The sequence below is a fragment of the Rhinoderma darwinii genome, chromosome 1, assembly GCF_050947455.1.
Source record: "Rhinoderma darwinii isolate aRhiDar2 chromosome 1, aRhiDar2.hap1, whole genome shotgun sequence".
In the NCBI taxonomy this organism is placed as follows: Eukaryota; Metazoa; Chordata; class Amphibia; order Anura; family Rhinodermatidae; genus Rhinoderma; species Rhinoderma darwinii.
In genome coordinates this window covers 81,384,066-81,410,161 of record NC_134687.1, presented here as the reverse complement: position 1 = coordinate 81,410,161, position 26,096 = coordinate 81,384,066, and the positions used below count along the sequence as shown (strand labels likewise).

General features: G+C 38.6%; 1 protein-coding gene across 3 annotated transcripts in view; it reads right to left on the bottom strand.

Moving 5' to 3' along the window:
• The window catches only part of TUSC3 (tumor suppressor candidate 3), a 716,299-nt gene that overhangs the window by 15,073 nt on the left and 675,130 nt on the right, over nucleotides 1–26,096 (bottom strand). For all 3 annotated transcript variants that reach the window (XM_075860043.1, XM_075860050.1, XM_075860035.1), the window contains one exon: nucleotides 8,665–8,728. In XM_075860043.1, coding sequence (XP_075716158.1) covers nucleotides 8,665–8,728 — 64 coding nt within the window. The remainder of the gene's footprint in view (nucleotides 1–8,664; nucleotides 8,729–26,096) is intronic.

The following is a 26,096-nucleotide window of genomic DNA, read 5'->3' as shown; positions in this document are numbered from 1 at the left end:
CCAAATTTGTTCATCTCCAAATGAATGCTCACTGAATTGATGACAGATGGTACTTGTCCAAAAGACACAATTTATTATTGATTCTAGATGCTTGACAGGCTTGGTCATCATTATGTTATTGGCAGATGACATGATTTACACATTAATAAGGGGAAACATCTTCTGACTTCTATAAATATGTTACAGTAACCAAGGCATTGTGTGTAAGACGAGAGTCGCCTCCTTGCGATGCCCTTGTCAGCAAAAAAAAACATAGATCACTAAATCAATATTAGAAATCTGAAAGGAAGCATAACAAACACACCGCGATGTGACAATGTTCCACTATATTGTAATCTAAAAGGCTATTTCAAGAGCACATCTCTAGGACACGCAACATTTACAACAATGGAAAAACCATGCCGAGCTCATGTGCTTTCCTTTCCAAAAGCAACAAACATAAAATCCCCATTAATATCTTGTTGTTGAAGTTTTCCATGTGTGATACTGTTACTAGACATGGACTACCAATCATAAATGCCAGCTCTTTGCCACTTCAACAAAGGTAAAATTATAATGATATTAAAAGCGTAAAGCATCCTACAAAGGCAGGGTGTAAAGGCATAAAGGAATAATCCACACCCATTTGGTAACTGCCACTGAAAAGTTGTTTGGTTCTCCAACAGTTATCAACCAGAATTCACCATTATTATCCATGTTCAGCTCCCCCAAGGGTCCATGTTACGTCGACAGGAGGAAATGGGGGTGAGAAGCTGACAAACACCTCCAGCCCTGCACATTCTGGAGAGAAGCAAAGGAAGGCTGGCGGCAAAAAGACAGCTCATCATTTTGTGTCCCAGGAATTGATGGTCAGTGGGGATGAATTGAATCTTTTTTTCTTTTTTAAACTTTTTTTTTTATTGAACTCTCAGCAAAACAAAAGAAAGTAATACAAATGAAACAATTTGTACCAATTGTGGCAAGGGAGGTCATTTCAAAATGTCCAAAAATGAGAAATAATACATTGAATAACCATGTCATTACAAAAACGCATACGCAATAATCAAGATCAATATTAGTATTTATCCAGAAATATATATTCAAAGCACCGTTGACAATTTAATGAGGCCTATCAATTTGCAACCATAGGTGTTGTCTCAGGGTCCCATAGGAGAACAAGGTCAGAAGATGCACACAACACATCGCAATCCCTGAAAAATATCTAGGGGCATCCCCTATTCTTATACAAAATTTCTCATATGGGATGGTCGTGTTAACCTGCGTTTTTCAGTCAACAAAAAAGGCTTATCACCCATCTACCGTAGGGAAATTGCTTTTCTGGCGAAGAATAGTATTTCCCGGAGGAAAATACATGATGAGGTCAAATAGAATCATCTAGGATGCCTAATAGACACACTTCTGGGGTATAGGCGTCATCAGTATGTCAGTCAGAACATCCAGTACTTACTTAATGGCTACTGAGAGATTGGACATTCCATATTAGAAAATTGGCTGCGAAATGTGTATCTAAACTGTAAGTCTCTGAAGAAGGAGGTCCTGGGCAAATCAAAGTTCTCCTTCATCAAAACAGAGATTTAAGAGAGACCCGTCAGTATAAAGGTCCCTATGTTCCGTGCCTCCCAGAAAGTGAAGTTCTCATGGGTACACCAATGTGGGAACATAGAAATATGCCCCTTTTGAATAAGCTTTTCTAAAAGCGATGATTTACTGTCATTCTGTCGATAACATAGTGTCAATTTTGGTAACAAATTAAAAAGCGGTTTGTAAACTTGAACTTCAAGATCCACGTGTTCCACCCATTGTAGATGTACCATATGGAACATTATATCTACTGTATTTTACCTGGTTAACCACTGTGACATGTCAATTCCAAGAAGTGATGGACACACAAATATAGTCTGCTCCATGAACTGGTAGTCCACCCTTTATTATATTGTTTTGCGTGATTTCCGCGTGAAAAAGCACGCCAAAAAACTGTGCGAACAAGGCCTAAATAATGCAATGCCTGGACATAGGGTGTCCTATAGGCCAACACATTGTGCCCATTACTATAGTTTGTGTTTAAACCTAGGTGCTCTTTATTGTGGCTATAATCCTGGCCATAACTGTTGGCTCTATCCATTTTCTATGTTCTGTTTAATGGTCACTTTATTCATCTGTCATATATAAATAATATTATCCTTATGTAATACTCCTAAATAATGGATTATTACGTTCTCCTGGTCTGAAGAATGCTCCTCCCTTTTTTTTAACGGACATGGGTGACGGCGAATCACTTTTTGACATCTTTTTATTTATTTATGAGCACATTTTGGATAGGAAGTACCTTATTTACTTGCATAATCTTAGTATATCACTACTGTATGGCACTGCACTCGGCACACTATGCGCTTTAGTATAATTGTTTTATTTCTCACCATAATTTATGTACATCTATCTATTCTTCTTTCCCTTATTTTTACGCAGCCACTCATGCCATGCTGTAATAACTATGTATTATTTACATATTTCTTTTTTGTTCAGCCAGGTTCTTTGCCATAATCAAATATTACCACAATGCATATACTCAGGATATGTTCACACAGGGCATATACACCAAATTGTGGTGCAGTTTTTCCCTCCGACGTTCTGCTGCCCTGGTATGACGTTTCATCCCATGTGACCGGTGCAGCCTGTGATTGGTTGCAGCGGTCACATGGGATGAAACATCATCCCAGGAGGCCGACCTGGATGAAGAAGCATTCTTCTAAGAATTCTGAGTAAGTATGAAATTTTTTTTTTTTGTGTTGCGTTTTTTTGCGACGGAATCGCTGCTTTTCAGCCTCCAAAAACCCTGCAACATCTGCTATTTGTTGTGAGGTTTACCTCCCCATTGAATTAGGTGGGGAAAACAAAACCTGCAACAAATAAGCAGTGAGCGTTTGCGCAAATACAATTGACATGCTGCGGACTAAAAAAACTGCACTGCTGGTCAATTTCTGAGTGATATTTTCACTCAGCATTTACGCAGCGTGAGGATGAGATTTGTTTAAATACGTTGCGGAAAATCCGCAGAATTTATGCTACGTGTGAACTTACCCTTACTATGCACATGTGCTGGCAAGCCCAGGCACATAGACACAAGTAAAACACTTTCATCTCCACAATGGCAATCCACTAGTCACGTCTATTCCAGACTGGATCAGTGGATGCAGATGTTAATGCAGATCATGGGAGTCCGAGCATTTAAATATAACACATGTCCAGCTTCGTATCGGCAATCCACTGGTTGTGTCTATTCCAGACTTGATCAGTGAATGGCAATGCTAAGACAGATCATGAAAGTCCAGGCATTTAGAAATAACTCATGTCCAGACTTGCAACGGCAATCCACTGGTTGGGTCTATTCCAGAACCGAACAGTGGATGCCGATGTACTTGTTGCACACATGTGCATACACAGACACAAGATAGGACTGCAGAATCCGGTACTTGGGACACATATGACCCATTGTGCCATAATGTTAATTAACTATCAATTATTAGCACTTAGATAATGACTACACCTGCAGCTACATATATAAAAATCCTTGATTTAGCCACAGTTTTAACAGACCCCTGAGGAAGCCGGGACCTTTCTGCGATATGTGTGGGAAAAGGGACTGAGGACGGCCTCACACTTAGTGCCTACCCAGCTCTTTTACCCCGTACAGGCTTTTCCATCTTGAGATCATAGTAGCCATAGCTGGTATTGTATAATGCACATGGCACTTTATATATGTATATATTAAATTTGTGTACCATTTGTTGCATTGTATTTTTGACTATAATTGATTCTCTTGCTGGGGGGACTAGAGTATATCTATGGACTGTATTAGTGCTGGTCTCTGGTCACCTGTCTTATTTTGGACCAGGCCTTGATACTACCATATACGGTGTTTTAATTGTGTGTGTTTATGTGTCATAATTAAATAATATTTAGTTTTTTTACTTATTGGGTTGTGCAATTACTATTCATTTGCTCGCTTTATTTGTGTGCTAATTTAAAAGACGACACCAATATCGTAGAACTACCTGAAAAGGTTTTAAAAAAAATGCTAATTGCTCTGTATGTGAATAAAATTACCAAACTTTTGACTTACTAATATATGGCCAGAGTTAAATTTTTAGCGGAAATCCTCTTTAAATATTAGATTGTCAGCAGGTTCCACTGGAAACAACGATATATGCTGACAAAAGTTGAGCAGCTTTACGCCACCTATCCTACACAACATTTATTACAATCCAAAGTCAGTTACATTTTATATGTACTGAATAAACATGGTTTAATAAAAGTAGTCAACAGAAATAGCTTACCATCAAGCCAAACATCAAGTGAATATATATATATATATATATATATATATTAGATATGGCCTGCACAGGGGAGGACTGTTTGATAATGCAAGATACAAGTCATATAATGGCCAGATATAGTGATATGCCTCTAAGTCCTCATGTACACACATATGACAGCTTGCTCTGAAAAGTCCCCTGATAAGTTAGGCACGCTTTAAGTATTTCACAGTGAGGAAAGGGATGCATAATAATGTCAAAAGTTTTTGTTCTATGTACAGTAAAAGTCTATTTTCAAAAGACACAGACAAGAAAAGCTTCAAGGTTTAGCACACTATTTATAAGGGTGGTCAGCTGTATCGGTTATGTCAAGGTGCTACATACCGGTAACTTTTGTTTATAGTGAACTTTTCAAGCTTTATGCCTGGTTAGTTCACTTCTTTGTGTACATTTTCTTGCAGGCGCTGTGTATATGTCTTGGTTTATTTTTATGCTTAAAGAATAAATAAAAAGCAACAACAACAAAATGCTCTCACCATTTGACTCAAGAGGAATAACAGTAATTCAGCCAGTTTTGCTGAATGGCAAATAATTCCACAGAGAAGAATATGTAAGAATTCTGTACATAGAGTTTTGTTTTCTCATGCATTTTTTTATTATTATTATTATTTTATATTTCATGCCCATCATTAGTTGTATATGAAATAAAAAAGAACAATACAAAAAAGAAAAAACAGGCAATAAAAAAAAAACACTTAATTTCTTCACAGCCACAGAAATGTCAACATTCTTATTTTAATTCAGGAAAGTTTCATGCATAGATTTTCCTACAAAACAATACAATTATTTGATTTTGCCATTTACTGTATATTTACTTTATAATTGTTTTGTGACCTCTGGGCAAGCAGGATGTTCATATAAAGTTAGAAAAACATCAGTTGTCCAGTGTATTATAAAAGTGAATATTTAAAGGGGTATTATGATGAATGTCATGAATTGGATATTCTGCAAATTTCTGATAGGTGGGAATCTCACCTCTAAAACCCCCATGTATGAGAAAAATGGGAGTCCCATGATCAATGTTATGCTTTTAAACTAGCCTGATATTGTCACAAGACAGAGTAGAAGCAGCAGAGATTTTGGACCTCCACCTATCCTCCAGATATGCCATAATTTCCCATGTACCCTTTTAAGTGTATATGTTACTAGAAAGAAGTAGATGAATGAAGAAAGGGAAAATATGTGTGAGGAAGCCCTACTAATGGCAGTCCGAGGTACTGAATTCTCCTTATGTCAACTTTGGCTTCGTTCATATCTGCGCCAGCGTCTCGTTCCGTCTGAGCTTTCTGTCGGAACGGGACCCTGATTGACACAAATGAAAACCATAGGTTTCCGTTTCCATCACCATTGATTTCAATGGTGACGGATCCGGTGCCAATGGTTTCCGTTTATCTCCGTTGTGCACGGGTTCCGTCATTTTGATGGAATCCATAGCGTAGTTGACTATGCTATTGATTCTGTCTAAACAATGGAACCCTTGCACAACGGAGACAAACGGAAACCATTGGCACCGGATCCGTCACCATTGAAATCAATGGTGATGGAAACGGAAACCTATGGTTTCCGTTTGTGTCAGTCAGGGTCCCGTTCCGACAGAAGGCTCCGACAAAACGGGATCCAGACACAGATGTGAACGAAGCCTTAGTGAGTAGTATGTGAGGGAATCCCTGCATCCTGCATTGGCAGGGAGATATAGGGAGTACCCCCCATTCCCCCTACTTCTTTATGAAACGGATTCAGGTAGTAAACATAACCAGTGAGCAGACTTGAAACCCAGATAAGAGGAAAAAAAAGATAGGCAGAGGTCAAATTTAGCCTGTATTACTATTGAGGTTAGTAGGGCTATTGCAATACGTGGGATAGTAATTTGAAAACTCATTTAGAAAACGCAGGCTCAATTCCAATACCAAAGGGTTATCCGGGAACAAAATAATCATTGCCTATTTGATTAAAATTAAATTGAGCCTACTTACCTATATATTTGTGTAGTCAGTCTGGCATCATTTCACAAATTTTCATAAGCCATCACTGATGCTGGAAGTTCTGTAGTTTGTGTCATAATAATGACACGCTGACACATGACTGATAGTGGTGTCGGAGCATTATGATGTCACATGACCGCTAGCTCAAGAAGGGTCAGTGTGTCACATGAGCGCTCCCTCCAATGTCGTTAGCGTGTCCTCAAAGCAAGTGACCACTAGGGGGCTGGCGCTGTGACATTCCTGCAGTAGTAAACCAGTCCACTTTAACAGAATCTATTCTTACTTGAGGTCCCACGGCATGCACATTGTTATAAGTGTGGTGTACAAGGGCTGAAGGGGAGGGGACGGGGAAACTGCAGGAGAGCACAAGGATTATTTTATGTAATCAGTGGGGTCACGCTGTACTTGGGTGGAAGGAGGAGGAAAGCAGCGCACGACGGGACTTGTAGTTTACTAAGCACACAGAAACCACAAGTCCCATCTAATAACCGAAAGTGTGCCCATGCCTGCAGCATTACAACAGGGATCAGTAAGTAATGCAGAAATATTTATTTTTAATTGAAAGTATTGGAATAAAGATATAAATGTGATTGAGGAAGTTGGTATTTTTTGTTTTTGTTTAGTTTTTTACTCCCCGGATAACCCCTTTAAGTAAAAAAAAAAAAGTAAGGCCATCAGTCTTGGTCACTGTAGGACACACCCTAAGTATAAGCTTCAAATTTAAATAAACGGATAGTAAATTAATAACCCAATAATTTACCAAGTGGCATTGCCTGTTTACCCCTCACCTCCTACACTTGCCTCCCCACTTAGTTTGAGGCGAATGTTTGAACTTAAAATAGGGCTGAGCGATTATGACCTAAATCAAAATCACGACTAATTGAACATGTAACCTCGATTACTATTAATGAACGATTATTTAGGCCACACACTTTTTTGCATGCCACATCCCCGATTTGCATGCTACGCTACTGAATTTATAGTTATCCCCTGCGCCTGCTGTATACTACTGTATATAATATACCACATGACACTGTCCCCACAGTATATTGCCTCATACATCATAATACCCCCATAGCTTCCCCCATATATTATAATGCCCCCATAGCTACCCCAACACAGTATAATACACACCATACCTGCCACCACACAGCATAATCCCCCCATAACTGCCCTCCACACACTATAATGTCCCTATAGCTGCCTCCCACACAGTATAATGCTGCCAAAGGTGCCCCACAGTAGAATGCCCCTATATCTGCCTCTACACAGTATTATGCCCTTGTAACTGATTTCCACAAAATATAATGCCCCCATAGCTGCCCCCACACAGTATAATGCCCCCCATACCTGCAGCTGCACAGCATAATGCCCTCCACACAGTATAATGCCCCATAACTGCCCTTCACACAGTATAATGCCCCAATAGCTGCCTCCCACACAGTATAATGCCCCCGTAGCTGCATCTTCACAGTATAATGCCCCTATAAATGACTTCCACACAGTATAATGCCCCTATAAATGCCCTCCACACATAAATTCCCCCATAGCTGGCCCCTCACAGTATAATGCCTGATAAAAATGATAAAATACATACTCACCTAACCCCATTCCAACGACGAGTGGAGGAGTTTTTTTTGATCCTCCAGTCTGTGTGGCTCGGCGCAGACAGGCGTGATGACGTCACTACCTCACGTCAGGCGATACAAAGTGAATGGTACAGAAGAGACCTTATGCCCCCCTGCTCTGCCATTGGATTCAATCTGCATCCTGAAGATGCAGATACCGTTTAAACCGGGAATGTTTTTTTAAAAAAAATACTGAATTTCGGTTTCGTTTTTCCCGATTAATTGCCCAACCCTAACTTGAAATGTATTTTTTACTGTTCAAGTAAATAGGGCTGAACTGCAATACCACACACAGCCCATGAACAAGAGAGGCACAGTTTCTCTTTTTGTAATCTCATACAAGCCCAGTAACAAAGCCCTAGTAAATAATGGGTGGTGTGTCCTTTATATGCTAGAGCGGATTTACAGATCATATCATATATTTTTCTCTGTTTAAAAAAGCTTGGGCCATGTACAGAGTTTAGTCCTGCTAAATAATACAGTTCCAAAGAATTTTACACTTGAATGCCACTGAAATTATTATTGCAGATATTATTGTAACAATCCATATTCCTACGATTATAGTCCCAGCTCCATAAAATATAAGCACCTACCTTTCTGGGTATGGAGAACATTTTTGTCATTGTTAAAAAAGACAGAGCAATAACAAAAGCCTTTTATTTTATGTGATTGGAAGGATACTCAGCAACAGAATTATATGAGATTCTGCAACAAACTGAGCCTGGCTGCTCCCGTGAATGTAACTCTGAAAAGAAAACAATTGGATATTATTAGTAGTAATAAAACACAGTTAACATATAAATAAATGACATTTGAATATGTTTATCTATCCTACTAGTCTTGTATGAACAGCAAACTTAATATACCAATCACGCTTTGTCAGCCTGCCCTCTATTCACTGCGTATGTGCTATGCAGTCACTGGTTTTAGGAGGAAATAAATTGCGACTGGCTTACAAATTGGCAATGTATTAAGGCCAGACGTGAGAGAAGATGTCCTTTACCTCTTCTGTCCCTATTCAACACACTGCCAGCTTAATACTGGTACATATACCAGTTGCAGCAGGAAGAAGCACGTGTGATTCACGTCACCTCATGCTCCTTCCTGCAATAACAAACGACACAGTACATAGGGGGTTGACAACGCAATAATTATCACAATCAATATGGTCTCCATTTATTCTGCATTAAATAGAGCTAATGAATGAAAACCGCATGCTGTATACATTACAATATTCTATTATTACAGACGAATTAGTTATAAAAAAAAATATTTTTAGAGAAACATTGTAGCAATAAGAATGTAATTATTTGTCACAAAAGCACAGGCTTACATTTTAGGCCCTGTTCACACAGAGTTTTTTTACACAAGTTTTGCCGCGGAAACCCCATTGGAAAAAGCGCCAAAAAACGTCCGAAAATGCCTCCCATTGATTTCAATGGGAGGCGGAGGCGTTTTTTTTCCAGCGAGCGGAAAAACCGCCTCGCGGGAAAAAGAAGTGACATGCCCTGTCTTCAGGCGTTTATGTCTTGGACCTCTCATTGACATCAATGGGAGGCAGCAAAAAACGCGGCAAACGGCATGCAAAAATTTCTGTGTGAACAGGGCCTTACCGTTATTATGACGTCAGATCAAAACAACGATAATCACAACAAAGCGCTCTTCTAAAATGTTTCTTGACAAGTTTATCCTGCACATAGATCGGCCTCCTTGTTCAGTCATATAATCTATTACACTTTACTGTAGAGCTACAATACAAAGATAATGGCTCTCAAATAATTCATACAGTTAGGGCAATAAATAAAGTACTGGTAGTGATGCTGCAAGAAGCCACACCACTGGCACACCTGCAAAACCGAGACTTCCTATGAAAATGTACGAGAATTGATTCAATGGAGAACAAACACACGTGAGGACTAAGGCAAGCTGTGGTTATATAGATATATATATCTATAGATATATATATACACACACACACGCACGCACACACACACTGTATACAATAAAACAACTGGGTGCTGCTGTGAAATACTGAAATAGTCACTATTATTAAGTTTGAAGTGATGGGGGGAAAAATAGCTGGTATGTTGGGCAGGGCAACTGTATGATGCCTCCTGCCATCAATTTAAACTTTGGCTGTGAGTTGCAGAGAGGATAAAGTTATAATAACCCTGAAGTAGCAAAAATGCAAATAAAGTACCCTGAAAGTCGAATCCATTCTATGATACAGATGTTGAATTATCATATTTAATTCATATTTTACAGCCTAGGTGACATTTTGGCTCTTTCATTGTCTGCATGGAGTTATCCTTGTCCTTGTCTCTTGTATATAAAAAAAAAAATGGGGAAATCATAACAATCTGCAATTGCTGAGGGTGTCAGGAGGAAGGCAGGCCCAAAACCTCCTAACACCTCAGATAAGTTAAAACATTTGTTTAATCCCTTAAGGACACAGCCATTGTTTTGTTTTTCATTTTTCACTTCCCGTCTTCCAAGAGCCATAACGTTTTTATTTTTCCGTCAATGGAGTGGTGTGAGGGCTTATTTTTTGCGGGAGGAGTTGTCATTTCTATTGGTAGCATTTAAAGTACCATATCATGTAATGGGAAGCTGAAAAAAAAATGTTGCAGGTTCAAATTTGAAAAAACTGCGATTCCTCCATTGTTTTTTGGGTTTCGTTCTTCCGTCTTTCACCGTGCGGTAAAAACGTCAACTTAACTTTATTATGTGGCTGAATACGATTACGGTGATATCATTAATTTATATAGATTTTTTTAAATTTTACTACTTTAAAAAAACAAAAACCTTTTGTTAAAAAAAAAAATAATTGTTTTGTTTCACCACGTTCTGAGAGCCATAACTTTTTTATTTTCCCGTGCATTGGAGATCGTTAGATCGCTGGTGCAATATACTGCAATACTAATGTATTGCAGTATATTGTCCTATTTACACGCATCTGTTAAGCCCTGCCACAGTGAAGGCAGCCCAGGGGGCCTTCATTAGGTCCCTGGGCTGCCATAACAACCGTCACCCCTCGATCTCATTGCGGGGGGGGGGGGGCGAAGAGCTGCCGAAGGGGGACGCTCCCCTATTTTCAATGACTGCAGCATTTGAGGGGTTAAAAAGCCAGGAACAGAGCGTTCGCTGCTCCTGGCTGTTAGTCCTGGGTGTCGGCTGTAAAACCCAGCCGACACCCGCAGCATATGGAGCGCGCTCAGCGCGTTCCATACTTCTCCCCTGCCCCAGGACGTACCGGTGTGTCCTGGTGCGGTTAAGGGTTAATACTTTTAAATATATATTCCTTTTTACATAGCTTTTTTTAGTACCATTTAAACAAATACATTTATTTGTTTGTTTTGATAATGCTGGTTGAATGATTGTTAATTGTAAGGCCTTTTAATATTTGGTTGTAAGACCAGCAGGCGTGAAGCACTCTTATCAAGAGTACACAACCGTGTGCCATGCGGTTTCAGTATAGCTATTTTGATTTGTTCTATCAAGTCCTTTTTTAGCAGTTTATCAAACAACTATTTTACACAGCATTAAAATCTACCTATGTAAAAAAGTTCAAAAAAGGCCAACAAGCATTTTTTAATTATCCCGAAGTGTTAGACAATGAAATCAAACAGTCTAGCACACAAAAATGAAGTGCAGTCTACTGTATATTTGCAGTTTTACTTAATGTTTGCAATAGTCCCAGTCCAGATGCTCCGAATCCCACATGGCTTACTGTCTGTCGGAAAGCAGTCCTGAAGTTTACTTTGCATTCTCAGCATATCGGCGTCTCATTACAAAACCTTTTAGGTCTAAACCCAACCGTTAGGTAACAGATTTTCATTACATCTAACATTTAAAGCACATTACAATCGTTTGACAAAACGGAGCTTGATATAATGTTTCCTTCCACTAGACTTTTTATTACGACAGGCAAGGCCATATGGTTAGCTTCTACAGGTGGCCAGCTGGTACAGCTCTGCTTTTCTAAGTCCCTTTGGTAAACACACAACAAATGGCTGCAGTTGAGATACTCCAGACGAAAGAAACTCAGCTTTTTAAACATCTGTATGCAAACTGTAATATTTTCTATGGCTTCAAAATTGATGTTAAGAAAAATCAGACAAAAATTAGAAAAGTATAAGCAAAAATTTGTTAACATGAAGGTTTATTTCCAGGGGTGCTAGAAACCTCAGTGTTGCACCGAAGGTCTTGGTCCTTAGATGAATCAATTGCTATTAGATTACACTTTATACCTGGAGAACTCAACAGTGTATTATTTTAGCTGTAACTTGGATCTGTGGCACTGTACAAATGATAAAGCTCTATACTAGTCATACAGACACAAGAGACATTTAAGTACAGCTTGAATATGAAGCTTGCCACTAAGCCTTCTAGTCCAAATAATAGTTCAGATGCCAATACAATGTGTTGCATATCTGGGGATCTCGATTCGATTTCCAGATTTCATTTTGGTTTCTAATAAGTCGTCATTTTAGTCGAACTATAATAAAAAGCTTCAATCCAAACCTAGGTTAACAAAACGGATTGCAAAACATAAAAGGTCATGCAGAGGCTCAATGTACACTTCTCATTTGTGTTCTTAAAAAAATTAAGCTTTCATTTATTAACCCACTCCAGCAATAATGATGCTAATTTGTTTTTTCCATTCATAAAGGAAGTTTAGAAAAGTTTAAAATTTGGAACATTTCAAGTCTTAAATGGGTTTTCTGGGGATACCAAAATATAATAGCCCAAAATGTCAAAATAATAAACTTCCAATCTCAGCCGATCACCAGCCGCTGCAGTGACGCGTCAACCGTGTCATGTCACTATGGAAATCATCATGCAAACATGTAAAAAGCCATGAATCAGGGCCCTGAACAACTGCAGCGGGGGAATTCCAAAGGTATGTTTATTGAGCAGCTTGTTATTTTCACATCTTGGGCAAGTTTATTTTTTTATCCCTGGAAAAAAAACTTTTTGTAAGCGATACACGTGGGGGAAAGGTATGGTGCTAGTCTGTTTGCTAGACTGTTTTTGCTAGATATGTACTTGATTATATTTGATGTCATATTGGATGTATTTATACTTTAGTATTGTTATACTATAGTGTTTTTTTTTTTTATTATTTACTGCACTAGTTACTAGCACAATATTATGTTCAGTATATAGTCCAACAATTGAATATTATTTGGGGGCTTTTATACACCTTGATGGTGGATCTTATTATGGACTACTTTTTTGTCTTTCTATATACAGTATTTTTAATTATGTATTGGTTAAAATAAAATGTAAATTATTCTTTACTAGCTGGATGTGCATGCTTCTAAATTTTGCCTTGCTTTAGTGTTCTTTTGGAAAAACGTGATGTGCACAGAGAATAAAACCCTATTAATATAAAATGTGAATTCTATAAAATATGATTATACTGTTGTTTTTCCAAAAACAATATTTGAGCATATAATAAAATGGTAAAAATAGTAATTTATTTTGTCAGCAACAATTGTAATAAACTGAAAATGCAATGTATGACAAAACCTAATTTCTGAAATGACTAAGGGCTATTCAATAATTATTAGTTTCCATTTTAAGGTTGTTTGAAATCAGAAGATCTTAATTAATAAAACATCTGTAAAACATGATAAATGAAAGTCAGACGTCAAATGTAATTATGTGCACAGAAATTGGTTTATCAAAAATGCTTTCTTTCAAACGTGTCACAAAGTGGAGAAGCACAATTCATTAGTTACCAAAAATCACAATTATACTGCAATACGAATTGACAGATATAATCCTACCATAAAACGCTGGTGAAAGAGGAGACCACACATGAAAAACTTCTTCGAAAACATATACAGTACATGGAAACTTTCATCCATCAGAGTTTTAAATATTAAAATTAAAAGTAACAAAAGTAAAAATCCCCCCTTTTCCCTTATCAGTCCTTTATTATAATAAATATAAACAAATAAACTATACATAATTGGTATCGCCGCGTCCGTAACGGCCTGAACTACAAAAGTATTGTTATTTTTCCTGCGCGGCGAACGTCGTAAAAAAAAATAATAATAAACCATTCCAGAGTCATAATTTTTTGGTTACTTCACTTCCCAAAACAACATCTTATTGGAAAAAAATGTCATTTTTTTTTTAATTCACAGCCCAATTCAAATAAATTCTGTGAAAAAACTGTGGGGTCTAAATGGTCACAACACTCATAAATGAATTCCTTGAGGGGTGTAGTTTCTAAAATGGGGTCACTTCTGGTGGGTTTCCATTGCTTTGATACCTCTGGGGCTCTGCAAATGCGACATGGCACCCGAAAACCAATCCAGCAAAATCTGGACTCCAAAGAACACATAGCGCTCCTTTCCTTCTGATGCCTCCCATGGGCCCAAACGGCAGTTTATCACGACAAATGGGGTATTGCTGCACTCAGGACAAATTGGGCAACAAAATGGGGCCTTTTGTTCCCTGTGAAAATAAGAAATTTTGATAAAAAATCACATCTTATTGGAAAAAATTTCATTTTTTAAATTTCACAGCCTAATTCAAATACGCGCTGTGAAAAAACTGTGGGTTCAAAATGGTAACAACCACCATAAATTAATTCCTTGAGGGGTGCAGTTTCCAAAATGGGTTAACTTTTGTGGGATTCCTACTGTTTTGGCACCTCAACACCTCTTCAAACCTGGCATGCTGCCTAAAATATATTGTAATAAAAAACAAAAAACGAGGCCCCAAAATGCATTAGGTGCCCCATTGCGTCTGAGGCCTGTGTTTTAGTCCACAAGCACACTAGAGCCACATGTGGGACATTTCTAAAAACTTCAGAATCTGGACAATACATATTTAGTAGTGTTTCTCTGGTAAAACCTTCTGTGTTACAGAAAAAAATGGAATAAAATTGAAATTCAGCAAGAAAAATGAAATTTGCAAATTTCCCCTCCACTTTGCTTTAATTCCTGTGAAATGCCTAAAGGGTTAAAAAACTTTCTAAATGCTGTTTTGAATACTTTGAGGGGTCTCGTTTTTAAAATGGGGTGTTTTATGGGGGTTTCCAATATATAGGCCCCTCAAAGCCACTTTAGAACTGAACAGGTACCTTAACCCCTTAAGGACGCAGCCTAGTTTTGGCCTTAAGGCTCAGAGCCCATTTTTCAAATCTGACATATTTCACTTTATGTAGTAATAACGTCGGAATGCTTAAAGCTATCCAAGCGATTCTGAGATTGTTTTCTCGTGACACATTGGGCTTCATGTTCGTGGTAAAATTTGGTCGATATATTCAGTGTTTATTGGTGAAAAATTGCAAAATTTAGAGAAAATTTTGAAAAATAGCATTTTTCAGAATTTAAATGCATCTGCTTGAAAAACAGACGGTTATACCACTCAAAATAATTACTAGTTCATATTTCCAATATGTCTACTTTAGATTTGCATAGTTTTTTGAACATTCTTTTATTTTTCTTGGACGTTACAAGGCTTAGAATATAAACAGCAATTTCTCATATTTTTAAGAAAATTTCAAAAGCCTTTTTTTTAAGGTACCTCTTCAGTTCTGAAGTGGCTTTGAGGGGCCTATGTATTAGAAACCCTGATAAAACACCCCATTTTAAAAACTAGACCCCTCAAAGTATTCAAAACAGCATTTAGAAAGTTTTTTAACCCTTCAGGCATTTCACAGGAATTAAACCAAAGTGGAGGTGAAATTTGCAAATTTCATTTTTCTTGCTGAAGTTCAATTTTATTCAATTTTTTTTCTGTAACACAGAAGGTTTTACCAGAGAAACACTAATAAATATGTATTGTCCAGATTCTGCAGTTTTTATAAATGTCCCACATGTGGCTCTACTGCGCTCGTGGACTAAAACACAAGCCCCAGAAGCAAAGAAGCACCTAGTGCATTTTGAGGCCTCTTTTTTATTAGAATATATTTTAGGCAGCATGCGAGGTTTGAAAAGGTGTTGAGGTGCCAAAACAGTACGAATCCTCCAATAGTGACCCCATTTTGGAAACTACACCCCTCAAGGAATTCATTTATGGTTGTTGTTACCATTTTGACGGCACAGTTTTTTCACAGCACCTATTTGAATTGGGCTGTGAAATGAAAAAAATGTAATTTTTTCCAATAAAATGTCATTTGTGATCAAAATTTCTTATTTTCACAGGGAACAAAAGGCCCCATTTTGTTGCCCAATTTGTCCTTAGTGCGGCAATACCCAATTTGTGGTGATAAACTGACGTTTGGGCCCATGGGAGGGCTCAGAAGGGAAGGAACGCTGTGTGTTTGTTGGAATCCAGATTTTGCTGGATTGGTTTTCGGGTGCCATGTCGCATTTGCAGAGCCCCATAGGTATCAAAGCAATGTAAACCCTCCAGAAGTGACCCCATTTTGGAAACTACACCCCTCAAGGAATTCATTTATGGGTAATGTGACAATTTAGACCCTATAGCTTCTTCACAGAACTTATTTGAATTGGGCTGGGAATTAAAATTGCTAGAATGTGCCCTGCTCTCACCCCTTCTGAGTCTTAGGGAGGCCTCTCAGATTTCTTCTAGCAGTGCCGCATGCTGCAGGACTGGAAGCGAGGCAGTTGAAGAGTGGGACACTGGTATAAAAATTATCCAGGTAGAGGTGGTGACCCTGGTCCGGCAGTGGGTGCACCAAATCCCACACAATTTTTGCATTAACTCCCAGTAAGGGGGGGGCATTCTGGGGGCTGAATACTGCTGTCCTTCCCTTCATATATCCTAAATCTGTAGGTAAACCCTGATGCACTCTCACAAAGCTTATACATCTTCACGCCATACCTTGCCCTCTTACCCGGCAGGTACTCGCGGAATTGAACCCTCCCTTTAAAATGTACCAAGGACTCATCAATAGAAATACACTTCTCGGGGGTGTATGCTTGGGAAAACCAGGCACTAAAACGGTCTAATAGGGGTCTCTGTTTATACAAACGGTCAAAACTGGGGTCATCTCGGGGTGGGCACGGCTCATTATCAGTATAATGTAAGAAGCAATGTATTGCCTCATTTATTTATTTTTTTAGGTTCCAGTTCAGTTCTGAAGTTGCTCTGAGGGGCCCATATATTGGAAACCCCTATCAAACACCTCATTTTAGAAACCAGACCCCTCAAAGTATTCACAACAGCATTTAGAAAGTTTATGAACCCTTTAGGTGTTTCACAGAAATTTAGAGCAAAGTAGAGGTGAAATTTACATTTTTATTTTGTCAGAAAATCCTCTTTATACCATTTCTTTTATAACACAAAAGGTTTTATGAGAGAAACGCAACTTAATACTTATTACCCAGATTCTGCAGTTTAGAGAAATATCCCACATGTGGCCCTAGTGCGGTAATGGACTGAAGCACCGGCCTCCAAAGCAAAAGAGCACCTAGTGGATTTTGAGGCCTCTTTTTTATTAGGCACCATGTCCGGTTTGAAGGGGTCTTGTGGTGCCAAAACAGTGGAAACCCCCCAAAAGTGACCCCATTTTGGAAACTAGACCCCTTGAGGAATTCATTGTAGTTTTCATGGGGTGCATGCAGCTTTTTGATCCGTTTTTATTCTATTTTTAGGTGGCGTGGTGACTAAAAAACAGCAATTCTACTTTTGTTTTTTTATTCTATTTTTTTTACAGCATTCACCGTGCGCTATAAATGACATTCACTTTATTCTGCGGGGCGATACGATTACGGCGATACCGGATGTTTATATTTTTTTTATGTTTTATGGCGTTTGCACAATAAAATATGTTTTGTAAAAAATCATTCACTTTTTGTGTTACCTTATTCTAAGAGCCAGAACGTTTTTATTTTTCCATCAATAAAGCCGTGCGAGGACTTATTTTTTGCGTAACGAGCTATAGTTTCGATCAGTACCATTTTTAGGTACATGCGACTTTTTGATCTCTTTTTATTCCATTTTTTGTGAGGTGAAGTGACCTAACAATTGTGATTCTGGTACGGTTTATTATTATTTTCTTTTACGGCGTTCACCGTGCGGGATAAATAACAAAATAATTTTGTAGTTCAGGCCGTTACGGACGCGGCGATACCAATTATGTATAGTTTATTTGTTTGTTTATATATTTTTATTAATAATAAAGGACTGATAAGGGAAAAGGGGGATTTTTACTTTTAATACTTTTATTTTCTTATTTTGACACATCTTTTTTTAAACTTTTTTTTAACTTTATTACTTTGAGGGCAGGAGGCCCTGATCGCTATTCTAATACACTGCACTACATGCGTAGTGCAGTGTATTAGAACTGTCAGCTACTCACTGACAGCAAGCATAGGGGGTCCTGACTTTGTCAGGACCCACTAGGCTTCCGTCGATGGCATAGCCGGACGCCATTATTTGGTGTCCGGTTGCCATAGTCACCATCGCCGGCCGCTATCGTGTAGCAGGCCGGCGATGGCAGCTTAACCCCTAAAAAGCAGCGATCTCTATTGAATGCGGCTTTTAAGGGGTTAATCAGCGGGAACACAGCGATCGGTCCCCGCTGTAGGAGCTGTGACAGCTGCTGTACTAGACAGCAGCTGTCACAGCTCCTGTATGTGTCGTGAGGACGGCCGAAACGGCCGTTACTCCCGGGACATACTATTAGGTCATGGAGCGCGAACGATACAGCTACCATGACCTAATAGTACGTCCAGGAGCGGGAAGGGGTTAAAAAAAGGCTTGAAATTTTCTTAAAAATATGAGAAATTGCTGTTTATGTTCTAAGCCTTGTAACATCGAAGAAAAATAAAAGAATATTGAAAAAACGATGCCAATCTGTTTTACAAGCAGATGCATTTAAATTCAGAAAAATTCCATTTTTTCAAAATTTTCTTGAAATTTTGCAATTTTTCATAAATAAACACTGAACATATCGACCAAATTTTTCCACTAACATAAGTCAGATTTGAAAAATGGGCTCTGAGCCTTAAGGCCCAAACTAGGCTGCGTCCTTAAAAGGTTAATGACCAAGCTATTTTTTACGTTTTTCCATCGTCGCATTCCAGGATGTATAACTTTTTTATTTTTGCATCAACATAGCTGTATAAGGACTTGTTTTTTGAGGGACAAGTTGTGTTTTTTAATAGCACCATTTTGGGGTACATATAATTTATTGATTAACTTTTTTGTGGTGGGTAATAGGAAAAAAACCATCAATTTCGCCACACTTTTTTGTGTCCTAAATTTACGCCGTTTTCCATGTTGTATAATTAACACAGTAACTTTATTTAGCGGGTTGTTATGATTGCAACGATACCAAATGTATATAGATTTTGTATGTTTACTAATTTTATACAGTAAATTCTTTTTTTTTTTTTCAAAATTATTTGTTTTTGTGTCTCCATATTTGAAGAGCCATAACTTTTTTATTTTTCCGCCAATGCAGCTGTGAGGGCTTTTTTTTTTTTTGTGGGACGACTTGTAGTTTTTATTGGTACCATTTTGGAGTAGATGCGACTTTTTGAGCACTTTTTTTTTTTAAGCAGGATTCACACAGAAAACAGCAATATTTGCATTGCTTTTTTTTTTTTTTTTTTACGGCATTCACTAAGCAGGTTAAATAACGTAATAACTTTATAGTTGTGGTCGTAACGGATGCGGCGATAACAAATATGTGTAACCTTTTTCCTGTTTTTTAATAATAAAGCAATTAGTAAGGGGAAAAAGTGGGTTTTTCTTTTTTTCACTTTATGTATTACCACCTTCCCGCTCCTTGACATACTATTCCATCATGGTAAGCAGATAGTTCGGGCTCCATGACGGAATAGTATGTCACGGGTGGAACGGCCATTTCGGCCGTCCTCCCGACACATACAGTTGCCACACCTCCTTCAGCGGTGACCAATCGCGGTGTCCCCGCTGATTAACCCCTTAGTAGCTGCGCTCAATAGAGATCGTGGCTTCTTAGGGGTTGTACCATCATCGATGGCCCACTACATGATAGTGAGCGGCTATGGTTGCTATGGCAACCGGAGGCCTAACAACGTCCTCCGGCTATGCCAATGTCAGGACCCACTATGCTTGCTGTCAGCAAGTATCTGACAGCTCTAATACACTGCACTACGCATGTAGTGCAGTGTATTAGACTTGTGATCAGAGCCTTCTGCCTTCAAGTTCCCTAGTGGAACAAAATAAAAAAGTAAAAAAAAAGTTGTGTAAAAATAAAAGTTTAAATGTAATAAAAGTTTAAATCTCCCTTTTCCCTTATCAGTCCTTTATTATTAAAAATAAATAACTAAAACAAATAAAATATACATAATTGGTATCGCCGCCTCTTTACCGGCCTGAGCTATAAAAGTATTTTGTTATTTATCCGGCACCGTGAACGCCATAAAAGAAAATAATAATAAACCATACCAGAATCACAAGTGGTCACTTCACTTCTCAAAAAATGGAATCAAAAAAGAGATCAAAAAGTCGCTTGTACCTAAAAATGGTACTGATCGAAACTACAGTTAGCTTCGCAAAAAACAAGCCCTCACAAAGCTTTCATGGTGGAAAAAGTTATGGCTCTTAGAATATGTTAACACAAAAGTAAATGATTTTTTATAAAAAGTATTTTATTGCGCAAACGCCATAAGACATAAACAAAACTATAAACATATGGTATCACCGTAATCGTATCGACCCGCAGAATAAAGTGAATATGTCATTTTTAGCACAAGTTGAACGCTGTAAAAAAATTGAATAAAAAACAATAGTAGAATTGCTGTTCTTTTAGTCACCACGCCACCTAAAAATAGAATAAAAACTGATCAAAAAGTCGCATGTGCCCCATGAAAACTACAATAAATTCTTTAAGGGGTCTAGTTTCCAAATTGGGGTCACTTTTAAGGGGTTTCCCTTGTACTGGTATCTCAGAAGCTCTGAAAATGTGACATGGCGCCCAGGAAACAATCTAGCAAAATCTTCTTGTCAAATTGCACTCCTGCCTTTCTGAGCTCTGCCATTTGTCCAACCAGCAGTTTATGACCACATATGGGGTATTGCCGTAATCGGAAGAATTTGCTTTACGAATGTTGGGGTGCTTTTTCTCCTTTATTCCTTGTCAAAATTAAAAATATGTACCTTTAATCGTAAAAACTAGATTTTCAATTGCACAGCCTAATTCCACAAAATGCAGCAAAAAAACCTGTGGGGTCTAAATGCCCACTATACCCCTCAATAAGTTCCTTGAAGGGTGTAGTTTGCCAAATAGGGTCACTTTTGGGGGGTTTCCACTGCTTTGGCACTACAAGACCTCTTCAAACCAGACATGGTGCCTAATTAAAAGGAGACCTCAAAATCCTCTAGGTGCTCCTTTGCTTTGAAGGCCGGTGCTTCAGTCCATTACCACACTAGGGCCACATGTGGGATGTTTATAAAAACTGGAGAATCTGGGCAATAAGTATTGAGTTGCGTTTCTCTAGTAAAACCTGTTTTACAGAAAAAATTGGAATAAAATAGGATTTTATTAAAAAAAAAGAAATTTGTAAATTTCGCCTCTACTTTGCTTTAAATTCCTGTGAAACACCTAAAGGGTTACAAAACTTTCTAAATGCTGTTTTGAATACTTTGAGGGGTCATTTCTAAAACGGGGTGTTTTATGGGGGTTTCTAATATATAAGCCCCTCATAGCCACTTCAGAACTGAGCTGGTACCTAAAAAAATAAAACAGGCTTTTTAAATTTTATTCAAAATATGAGAAATTGCTGCTTATGTTCTAACTAATATTAATTAGTACCTATAATACCCCTTTGGCAGTATAATAACCATAAGACAATCTATAATTAAGAAATCCTATATACGCCTCATATTAATGTATACACAAGACAATAAGTCTTTCAGACATATGTTAGTCCAAAAATATAGATTTTATTGTTCCACAAATGGAATACCCTCCCAAAGATACCCATACAATTACATACAGAGTTAAAACATACTTAAAATCAAACAAAAACCAAGATAATCAATTCACCACTATATCCCATATGTTATAATGATGCATAGTATACAACAGGTAAATATCAACATCAATCACGGGAAGAGTATAAAGTCTCCAACCTAATATCGAATCATATAGTATCAGTCTCCCCACTATCTGGGTGAAAATCTATCAAAATTGTTGTACTAATCACCATACATAAATACTCAGCATAGTTGCATATCAATTACCTATGGCTGACCTGATGGCTACTGATGGTCTCAGAGGTGTTTTCTCTATAGGAAAAAAATCTGACATTTCGCCACTCTTTTTTGCATCCTAAATCTACGCCGTTTACCGTGTGGTATAAATAACACAATAAGTTTATTCAGCGGGTTGTTCCGATTGCAACGATACCAAATTTGTATAGTTTTTGTATGTTTTACTGCTTTTACACAGTAAAAACGCATTTTTTTCAAAATTATTTGTTTTTGTGTCTCCATATTTGAAGAGCCGTAACGTTATTATTTTTTCGCCGATGCAGTTGTATGAGGGCTTTTTTTTTGCGGGAAGACTTGTAGTTTTTATTGGTACCATTTTGGAGTAGATGCGACTTTTTGATCACTTTTTAATCACATTTTTTTAAAGTCAGGATTCACAGAAAACAGCAATTTTTCCATCGTTTTTTATTTTATTTTTTACGGCGTTCACCGTGCGGGTTAAGTAATGTAATAGCTTTATAGTCGGGGTCGTTATGGACGCGGCGATACCAAATATGTGTAACTTCTTAACTGTATTTTGTTTTTTTAATAGTAAAGCAGTTTGTAAGGGGAAAAAGTGGGTTTTTCATTTTTTTTTTGTTCACATTTTTTTTTAATAATCTTTATTCAAAAAAAAATGTAACTTTTTTACTAGTCCCACTAGGGGACTTCACTATGCGATCCTCCAATCGCATTTCTAATACACTGCAATACTTCTGTATTGCAGTGTATTATGCCTGTCCGTGTAAAACGGACAGGCATCTGCTAGGTCATGCCTGCGGCATGATCTAGCAGGCATTCATTACAGGCAGACCTGGTGGCCTTTATTAGGCCCCCGGCTGCCATGGGAGACACAGACACTCGGCGATCTTTTCGCCAGGTGTCGGTGGGATGAGAGGGAGCTCCCTCCCTCTGTCCAAAACCACTCAGATGCGGTTCTCGCTATTGAGCACCGCATCTGAGGGGTTAAACGGGTGAGATCGATACTAATATCGATCTCACCCGGCAGAGCAGGGACGCTCCCAGCCCTCAGCTGCCTCTGGCAGCTGAGAGCAGGGAGATTTGACAGCTCCCTGCTCTGTTTACTTATTCCGATGCCGCAACGTAAAAAGTCTATGGCATCGGAATAAGGCCCGTTAGTGACCGACGTAAAAAGACTATGGGCCAGTCACTAACGGGTTAAGTATGTTTTACCTCTGTATGTACTTGAATGGGTATCTTTGGGAGGGTATTCCATTTGTGGAACAATAAAATTTATATTTTTGGACTAACATATGTCTGAAAGACTTATTGTCTTGTGTATACATTAATATGAGGCGTATATAGGATTTCTTATGTTCTAACTAAGCCTTGTAACGTCCTAGAAAAATAAAGAATGTTCAAAAAATGATGCCAACATATAGTAGACATATTGTAAAGGTGAACTAGTAACTATTTTGGATGGTATAACCGTCGGTCTTACAAGCAGATACATTTAAATTCAGAAAAATGCAATTTTTTTTCCAAATTTTCTCTAAATCTCTTTCACAAATAAACATTGAATATATCGACCAAATTTGACCACTAACATAAAGCCCAATGTCTCACAGAAAACAATCTCAGAATCGCTTAGATAGGTATAAACATTCCGAAGTTATTACCACATGAATTGAAATATGTCTGATTTGAAAAATGGGCTCTGAGCCTTAAGGCCAAAACTAGGCTGCGCCCTTAAGGGGTTAACCTTATTAATCTTTTTTTTTTTTTTACTTTTTGATCGTCCGATCGCTATTATAATACACTGCAATACTTCTGTATTGCAGTGTATTACTGCCTATCCATGTAAAAAGGACTTGTCCTTTGGCATGGCCTAGCAGGCATTAAGTGGGGCAGACCTGGGGGCCTTTATTAGGCCCCCCGGCTGCCATAGAAGACACCAACACCCTGCGATCACACGCAGGATGCCGGTGGGGTGAGAGAGGGAGCTCCCTCCCTCACTCCAAAACCTCTCAAATGCGGCGCTCGCTATTGAGCGCCGCATCTGAGGGGTTAAACGAGCGAGATCAATACTGTTATTTATCTCGCCCGTTCGAGCAGGGATGCTCCCTGCTCCCAGATTTAACGGCTCCCTGCTCCCAGATTTAACGGCTCCCTGCTCTATTTATTTATTCTGATCCAGCGCCGTAAAAAGGCTACTGCATCGGAATAAAGCCCATAAAAACACTATGCTGCGGTCACTAATGGGTTAAGGATGTGTGTGTGTGCGCTGCTTACCTGGGGAAGTGATAGTATCAGGATGCTCTATGGGAAGAAGTCAAGCTGTCGGAGACAGTGTAATGCTCTGGGCAATGTTCTGCTGGGAAACCTTATGTCCTAGCATTTATGTGAATGAAACTTTGACACATATCAATTTCCATATGACTGAAAATGCAGATCATTTGACTGATGTAATGTATCAAATGTAGAGACAGATAAAATGTAACCTTTAGTAGGTACTCTAAAAATATAATAGGCGCAAAACAAAAAATTTTAGTCTTCAACCAGTTGCGAAAACAACAACTATGAGGTATAACGCTATATACCAAAGGATGCAACAACACACAGCTCCAGTACAGTAATAGGGCAAAATTGTGGGAGGAGGAATGTGTAACCCTAGAGAGATACAAATTCTAATTGTAATCCCTAGACCAATGCCCTACGAACAGCACAGTAATCGCCCCTGCAACGCCCTGGTGCGCCCTCCAGTTTGTCTTACTACACTATCTAGTACACAGAAGCAATCAGAAATCTGATATTGTGCTTGATGCAAAAGGATAAGGTATGCAGATAGTACTATGTAAAAAACAAATTATTGCAAGTCTAAGGCCTCATGCACACGACCGTAGCCCGACCGTAGCCGTGTGCACGCCCGTGATTTTCGTGTCGGCCGGCTGCGGACTGTCAGCGGACTGTCAGCCGCAAGCCGCCCGCACATGCACATGGCCGGGCCATTGTTTTCAATGAGCCCGGACCGCAACTCCGGACCATAATAGGACATGTCCGTACTTTCTGCGGTCCGGGTTCCCGGGCCGTGCACGGACCGCAAAAACTACGGTCGTGTGCACGGCCCCATAGAAAAGAATGGGTCCGCAATTCTCCCGTGGATTTGCGGGGGAATTGCGGACGCAAAAACACGGTCGTGTGCATGAGGCCTAACAAACTCGCAAAAGAATAAGGTATGCAGATAGTACCATGTAAAAAATAATTATTACAAGTTAAACAAATTCGCAAAAGGATAAGGTATTCAGATAGTACCATGTAGAAAATAATTATTACAAGTTAAACAAATTCGCAAAAGTATAAGGTATGCAGATAGTACCATGTAGAAAATAATTATTATGAATAAACCCAACAAATTTCCCCAAGCTTATTGGTACATCAGGGGGCTATAATGCAACATGGTATACATAACAACAGTCTAATCATGAGGATAGATTTATGTTCCCCATGGACACATGGAACAAAGTGGTGCCAATTGAAACACACTTCAACAAAATAATAGTTTACTAAAATTTAGCGAAACCTTTTCGTATGCAGTAACCAGATGTGTAGCATAGGATAAAGGATATTGGATATAAACTCCTCCTATCGGATTACATATCAGGGCATCCTAATTTATGAGTGAATATGCCTGGTTCACAGTGCTACGGTCGGGGGTCAATAAGCAACAGTGGTATCATGCTCTACTAGTGTGGTAGCCATGAGGAGCAATTGCGATCCCTGATGATCGTATCGTGCTCTCCTGGCGTGGTAGGGGTGAAGAGACACATACCACTTACCTAAATATTGTTGCAATCAAGTGTATACCCCGAATGGCAGTGACCTCTTTTAACAGAATAATATGCCCTTCCACACTAAGGAACATTACAAAAAGTGCAAGGTGTTGACTTGGCCTCCAAATTCCCCAGATTATAATTTAA